The sequence below is a fragment of the Brassica oleracea genome, chromosome C7 (assembly GCF_000695525.1).
Source record: "Brassica oleracea var. oleracea cultivar TO1000 chromosome C7, BOL, whole genome shotgun sequence".
Lineage (NCBI taxonomy): Eukaryota > Viridiplantae > Streptophyta > Magnoliopsida > Brassicales > Brassicaceae > Brassica > Brassica oleracea.
Genome location: NC_027754.1, coordinates 7258830 through 7266280, shown reverse-complemented (window position 1 = coordinate 7266280; position 7451 = coordinate 7258830). Strand labels below are relative to the sequence as shown.

Sequence of the window (7451 nt, the reverse complement as noted above, 5' to 3'; positions counted from 1 at the left end):
AGATATAGTAATTTGGCGTGAAACCTCTATTTATTAAATGCTTCCAAACATTTTCACGGTTTGCCAATTTCGAATTGCTGCATTTCCGACAAGGACAGAACATCTTACCACATTCTTGGGCGAGCGGTGTCGAATCTGCTTGATGCATAAATGTCTCCAGCCCCACAAGGTATTCTTTCGTCACTCTCCCGTTAGCATCTCTATGCATATACATCCACTTCCGCAACTAGAAAATATTCCCGGAGCCCTCCATTTTTTTTCTTTCACGTTTTTGTTTTTTGGTGTGTTTAAAATGATGTTAAAACGTCCATATTTATAGGAAACTTTCGAATCCGGTAGTTGTAATTTTCCTAGGAATTTACGAAGAAAATTAGTTAGGTGGCCGGAAAAAAAACGTGTTAAAACTAAAATTTCCTCGCTAAGTACACGTAAATTATTTCCTCGTAAAGAACACGCTAATTTTACGTCGCCACGTCACTTTACACCGACTTTACGATGAAACGGTTTCGTCGTTAATTTACGAGGAAAAAACGCTGATTTTATTTTTCCACGTAATTTCCTCGTAAACTCGACGTAATTTTACGAGGATTACTTTTCCTCGTTAATTTTCGTCGTTAAGCTTGTGTTTTCTTGTAGTGATGGAGTTTGAAGGTGGTGTGTGGTATGGTTTTTCGTGGCGAAGTCGGCTTGGCTTTTGAAATCGGTCCCTTAAGCCGGTTGGAGGGTTGGTGGTGCGTGGAGGTGTTTGTTCGGTTTTATCTCCAGATCCGGTTCTCAGGTGTTGTCTCTGCTTCTCCCATTATGTATATGAGTGGCAGTGGTTGTGGGTCTCCTCGCCTCTCCTTTGTCACTTGGAGAGTCAAGCCCTTTCATCTTTTTCCATGGGAGCTTCGGAGGTTCAGTTTAGCTCGTGATCGTGCTTAGCTTGCAAAGCTGGCATGTGTTGGTGTCAATGGTGGTGGCGCATGGAGTGAAGGGACAATACAATGTCGGTTGGAGTTATCGATGGCTCCTCTGAGGTGTTGCTGACTCCTCCTCTCATTTGCATTTTTCACTTCTCGGCTTTTGGTTTCAGCTTTCATCGGTGAGGTCATTGTTCTCTCTTTCCAATGTGTTTCTAGCTCTAGATTTTCTTGGTTATCGATGTCACCGGTTTTAACTTTTAAATGTCATATTGATATATGATTTTGGTCCTCGAAGTCGGCGTGTGGCGAGGATTGCAATTGTTTCAGTTTTTCATTTTTCTCTATGTCTCCTCGGTGACACCTCAAGGCAAAGCACGACATCCCAGTTCTGTGGATTCACCTTGAATCTCATGGTAGTGTTGATATCTATCCTTTTTATGCGGGTATGGAGCTATCTCTGGGTCAAAAGTGGCTGCCATCTTGTGCCCGTGTTTATGCATTTCGTCATTGGCAGAGGTGCCCTCGTGGTCTTTGTTTGTGTGTGGCTTTAGCGATGTAGCGGAAATTTTACAAAGAGGCAATCAAGGTCTTCTTGGTAAGCACTGTTCTGTCTCTGTGTTCACTTGTGCTTTAGTGATAGTCTAGATATTAAGACTAGTAAATCCATCGGAACTAGATACATTTAGTGACGATGTGAGTAGATCCCAGCAACCGAGGAAACAAAGTGAACCTCTCCTCCTCATGGTTCTTGTTGAAGGTTCGAACGGCAACTGATTCTCAAAGATTTAAAATCCGGTTTCGGGATATGTGTTAGTGCAGTGACGACTGAGTTTTAGAAGCTGAAGAAAAACATCTCCTCAAGGTGTCCATCTACCAGTCGTGAAGTACTACACGGAGTCGTACAAGAAGTGCTACATGAAGTGAAGCTGTGTAACTGACTTGAAGACTGGACTTGGAGTCGACGTAGAGCTAAACTACAAGATACTTGGAGGCTAAGCAAGCTATGATTTACCCTGGAGAAGGGTAAATCATCAAGGGAAGATTTCCAAAAGGCTTTGAAGAAGTTTTGGAAATATTCCATAAAGGAAAATTTGTGAATATCTCTTCCTTGAGAAGTTGGGAAGGATAAGCCACGAAGTCTACATGTATAAGTAGACAGAGACGTGCCTTGGGATAGGTATCACCTCAAGAGAAGGTCGTAAGCATAAGGATTTTGGTGTTGAATTAGAGTAGACACAAAACATAAGGGCTAGGGGTCATGAGGGGGTCAGAGGGGTTCTTGGGTTAGTTTGATCTAGGAACGTGTTAGGCTAGTGTCTCTGTCTGGAGTGTGACATGTTAGTCAACTCGGAAGAGAGCTAGAAAGACACTTTATCTATGTAAAGATAAACCTTCATTGGAATCCTGTTGTAGTACTTTGTGAAATAAAAAAGAACATTGTACTTCTATGTATTACTCTCTGTAACAGACTCATTTTGTACTTTCAATATGAGTTTAGCGAAACTAGATAAGAAATTTCTGAAAGTAGCTATTTTGTTCGAACCAGTCTTGTAATCGAAACTATTATTCCCATTTTCGGGTTGCATTTTTAAAATTTTAATTATTTATATAATTTTTTTAAAAAGAATGCGTGCGGTCTGGTAGAAGCTGACATGTTCAAACAACAACACGTCCTGTGTTCGAAACTAAAAGGGATTTCATTTTGCTCCTTTTATTTACGATTTGCAACAAGGTAATAGTCTTACTCGGAACAATTTAAGGGTTTACTATTTTTGCAATTTTTTCGCGGCCACCATTAAAATTTTCATAGAATCCTTCAAACTATTGCTTTTTAATTATTGTTTACACCTTAAACTTCTATATCTATCCTATATTAATTGATTTTGAACTTAGAAATATAAAAATAAAATCCAAGTTTTCGAACTGTTCCGCACAATCGTCCGAATATAGCTAATCACCCCGTTCGGATTACTCGGAAGAGAGCTAGTAAGGCACTTTATCTATGTAAAGATAAACCTTCATTGTAATCATGTTATAGTACTTTGTGAAATAAAAAAGAGCATTGTACTTGTATGTATTACTCTCTGTAACAGACTCGTCTTGCACCTTCAATTGGCAGGTCACCTAAGTTACTGGTGTGATCCTGAAGGCAAGAGGGAAGACTGAAGACAGAGTACACCAGGAAGCATGGTGGTTGAGCTGAAGCATGGTGGTTGAGCTGAAGCAGTGTCTGAGCGCCGAAGCAGTGTATGGGTGATGTATCACTACAAGAAATATGTACATTGTTAGCGCTGAAAATATGCTATATTAGATGTTTGATAGCGAATTCATAAATGCTATGTATACGGCAACCATCATAGGTACCCCTTCTACGATAGCTTTTTTTTGGAATGCTATGAAATATACACATATCATAGCAATACTCGTATGATGTTATTACCTTTTACCATAACATTTATAGTTTGCTATTATAGAATGAAGATTATAATAGCATTTATCTATGAATCTTGATAATACATTTTCAGTGCCATTGAATTTATATATATATATATATATAAAAATTATCTGGAATGTATATTTAATTTCTTTTTAAAACATAAATTAGAACTAATTTATAATTAAATCGGTTAAGTTGACTAAAAATAATAAATTGGTATTTTTATAAATTGAATTTTGGTTTACAATTACATTGGTTTACAATTACATTGGTTTACGGTTACAAATTGGTTTAGTAATTAACCCTAATTAACTCTAAACCTAACCTGTATGTTGTTGTCGCCTCCCTAATTAACTCTAAACCAGAATTAAAAAAACTAAGTAAACCAGAACACCCTAATTAACTCTAAACCCTAATCTGTATGTTGTTGTCGCCTCCCTCCTCCTTTGCCTCTTTCTTCTCGATGTCTTACTCTATTCTGTCTCCAAATGACGCATCTCAATCTGATGATGACCAGTGCTGGTGATGATATCTCAATCCAATTGACTCATCTCAATCTGCAGCCACAAGAAGAAAATGTTCCACACTTTAAAGTAATGTTCCATTGCAATTATCGAACAGTTTAAGGGCAAGAGAAAGTGAAGAACCTTCTACATCTCAGTCTTGGAAACAAAGGACCTTCACCATCGACCTTCAACAGCTTCTTTGTTGAGCACACAGTGCGCAGATTAGAAAATATAATCGGACAATTAAAGGAATGAAGAGACTAAGATTAGAAAAAGAGAGAACAAATTCTGCAAACATACAAGACGGGGAGGAAGAGGAAGAGAGAGAGATAGCAGGAAGTTAATAAGAAAAGAAAAAAATCGATTAATTATATCCATTGGATTGAGATCAATCAACGGTGGAGATTAATACTTTAGTAATCCTCACCATTCACCCTCATTGGTCGAGGCTTTTTCTATTTCTATTTTTGTTTTTTTTTTACTTCTTTGTTATTGTAGTTTCTCTTCTTTTGTTCTTGGCAACTATTGTAATGTGTAAATATAATTGTAATTAAGTTAAAATTTAGGATAAAATTATTGAAAAATAAACTAATAAAGTTCATTACGAAAAGATAGAAGATTAATTTTATTTAAAATTAATATTTAATGTTTTATGATATAGGTTAATGTGAGGTATGTGGTTTAGGGTTTAAGGTTGAGATTTAGAATTAAATATATGGTTTGAGTTTTAGAATATACTTGGAGTTTTATTTTTTATATTTTATTATAAGTTTGAGGTTTAGATTTTTAAAACATTAGGGTTTAGGGTATATGAAATGAATATGGTTTATGAAAAGAGTTTAACGTATAAAATTATGGTTTTGGAATTTGGGAATAAGTATATAATTTGAGATTAAATTTCAAAAATGATTAAATTTAGAATTTTATATTTAAATTTAAGCTTTAAAATATTATTCTTGAAATTTATATTTAGGATAGAGGGTTTGAAGTATGTAGTTAGGTTTAGGGTATGTTTAGGGTTTAGAGCTTTAGGATAGATGGTTTGAGGTATATTAGTGTTAGATTTTTTTTTTTAATCATATTCTTGTTATGTTGTCTTTGAATTTTATGATGAAATATTAAATAAAGATTTCTCACAAACAACAGATCTATAAATAAAAGTTTATATTTCATTCATTTTATAAAACATATATTATTTCTTATATCATCTAAAATATACATCAACTTGCAATACATATTACAACTCCCATCCGTGCCTTAACCCATCCGTGCCTCTAACCCTGCAAGCAATTACATACAAAGGCCAACTAATATAACAGAAAACCTCATCTTCCTCTTCCTGAAAATACAGAGAACCCTTATCCTAATGACATTGAATTACACGATTAGATAAGTTGTCTCATGGCACAACAGACCCAAAAAGATAAAAACTAACAAGACGTTTGGGGTTGGGGAAGCTCTTGTGTCCCTCCTTGACCACGTCTTTATCTCCAATACACAGAACATCCTTTTTGACATTGTCAAAGAACTACAAATTTATGGAGAATCACAACAATTCAATCATCTAGATAGAGAGTATCCAGGGTGTTAATAAGAGCAATGATGAGCTGCTTACCCCTCTACCATCAGGGAAACAACGCCAAAAGAAGCCAGGACGAGGCCGACTTACAGCATCCTTAATAGCATCCGTTATGACACCAGTAACGAGCACACAAAACAACAGACCTGAAAACACAAGAACACACCTCATAAGTAAAGAACTGCAAAGAATCTGAAACATCAAATCGTTATCAATATCAGACATGTTACTGCCTTCACCATCCCAAGCTATTGATTTGGCAAGTCATTGCATCACCTGAGAGTTATTACGTTTAAGAGTTCCATGTTAAGTCCATCTTATGAACAACTGTTAGAAAGATGGCAAGGACATACATACCGCATCAAGGCATGCCTGAAGCTGTGCAGCTTCCTTACAGTTCAAAGAATATATAAAAGGTGATCCAATAGTTTTTTTTCTTTTTTTGTGCACTCGTGTCTCAGACTCAGACCCTAGAAAGGAAAGGGAATAACAAAGATAGGGTTTAGGTGGTTTAGGTGAGAGTTGAGGGTGGGAAAATGAGAGTTAGGAGAAGGATAATGATTAGTTTAGTGATTTTCATTAAGGTAAAATTTAGTTTTAGGTTCCAGCTTGTTGAAACTTTATCGTAGCGTTTAATTATACTATAGCATTTATCTAACGCTATGATATAATATAAAAATTCCTTGATCATCTACGATAGCAGTTTAGTAAAACGTGCTATAAAAATGTGCTATCAATGTAGACTTTTTTGTAGTGTATTCTAAAGCTCAATCATCAAGGGGGAGATTGTTAGTGCAGTGACGACTGAGTTTTAGAAGCTGAAGAAAAACAACTCCTCGAGGTGTCCATGTACCAGTCGTGAAGTACTACATGAAGTCGTACAAGAAGTGCTACGTGAAGTGAAGCTGTGTAGCTGACTTGAAGACTGGACTTGGAGCCGAGGTAGAGCTAAACTACAAGATACTTGGAGGCTAAGGAAGTTATGATTTACCTTGGAGAAGGGTAAATCATCAAGGGAAGATTTCCAAAAGGCTTTGAAGAAGTTTTGGAAATATTCCATAAAAGAAGATTTGTGAATATCTCTTCTTTGAGAAGTTGGCAAGGATAAGCCATGAAGTCTACATGTATAAGTAGACAGAGACGTGTCTTGGGATATGTACCACCTCAAGAGAAGGCCGTAAGCATAAGAGCTTTGGTGTTGAATTAGAGTAGATACAAAACATAAGAGCTAGGGGTCCTGAGAGGGTCAGAGGGGTTCTTGAGTTAGTTTGATCTAGGAATGTGTTAGGCTAGTGTCTCTATCTGGAGTGTGACATGTTAGTCAACTCGGAAGAGAGCTAGAAAGACACTTTATCTATGTAAAGATAAACCTTCATTGGAATCCTGTTGTAGTACTTTGTGAAATAAAAAAGAACATTGTACTTCTATGTATTACTCTCTGTAACAGACTCATTTTGTACTTTCAATATGAGTTTAGCGAAACTAGATAAGAAATTTCTGAAAGTAGCTATTTTGTTCGAACCAGTCTTGTAATCGAAACTATTATTCCCATTTTCGGGTTGCATTTTTAAAATTTTAATTATTTATATAATTTTTTTAAAAAGAATGCGTGCGGTCTGGTAGAAGCTGACATGTTCAAACAACAACACGTCCTGTGTTCGAAACTAAAAGGGATTTCATTTTGCTCCTTTTATTTACGATTTGCAACAAGGTAATAGTCTTACTCGGAACAATTTAAGGGTTTACTATTTTTGCAATTTTTTCGCGGCCACCATTAAAATTTTCATAGAATCCTTCAAACTATTGCTTTTTAATTATTGTTTACACCTTAAACTTCTATATCTATCCTATATTAATTGATTTTGAACTTAGAAATATAAAAATAAAATCCAAGTTTTCGAACTGTTCCGCACAATCGTCCGAATATAGCTAATCACCCCGTTCGGTTTACTCGGAAGAGAGCTAGTAAGGCACTTTATCTATGTAAAGATAAACCTTCATTGTAATCATGTTATAGTACTTTG

The 7451-nt window shown here is 36.0% G+C and overlaps 1 protein-coding gene across 2 annotated transcripts; it reads right to left on the bottom strand.

Annotated features, from left to right (window-relative positions):
- Nucleotides 1-4999: 4999 nt before the first annotated feature.
- LOC106305019 (lipid phosphate phosphatase 2-like) lies at nucleotides 5000-5827 on the bottom strand. Of its 2 annotated transcripts, XM_013741398.1 has the most exons (4): nucleotides 5785-5827; nucleotides 5651-5703; nucleotides 5464-5573; nucleotides 5000-5376 (listed from the first exon to the last, which is right to left on the bottom strand). In XM_013741398.1, the coding sequence occupies exons 2-4, from the start codon at nucleotides 5667-5669 to the stop codon at nucleotides 5248-5250; spliced, it is 258 nt and encodes an 85-aa protein (XP_013596852.1). In that variant the 5' UTR covers nucleotides 5670-5703; nucleotides 5785-5827; the 3' UTR covers nucleotides 5000-5247. The 2 variants fall into 2 exon arrangements, with proteins under 2 accessions (XP_013596852.1, XP_013596851.1); XM_013741397.1 differs by lacking the exon at nucleotides 5785-5827 and having other exon boundaries at nucleotides 5464-5772.
- Between the last annotated feature and the right edge of the window lie 1624 nt (nucleotides 5828-7451).

Coding starts and splice junctions, on each gene's coding strand:
- LOC106305019 (XM_013741397.1), bottom strand. CDS start 5,652: ATGTCTGATATTGATAACGATTTGATGTTTCAGATTCTTTGCAGTTCT. Junction 5,377..5,463: donor GTTTCCCTGATGGTAGAGGG/GTAAGCAGCTCA, acceptor ATAAATTTGTAG/TTCTTTGACAATGTCAAAAA.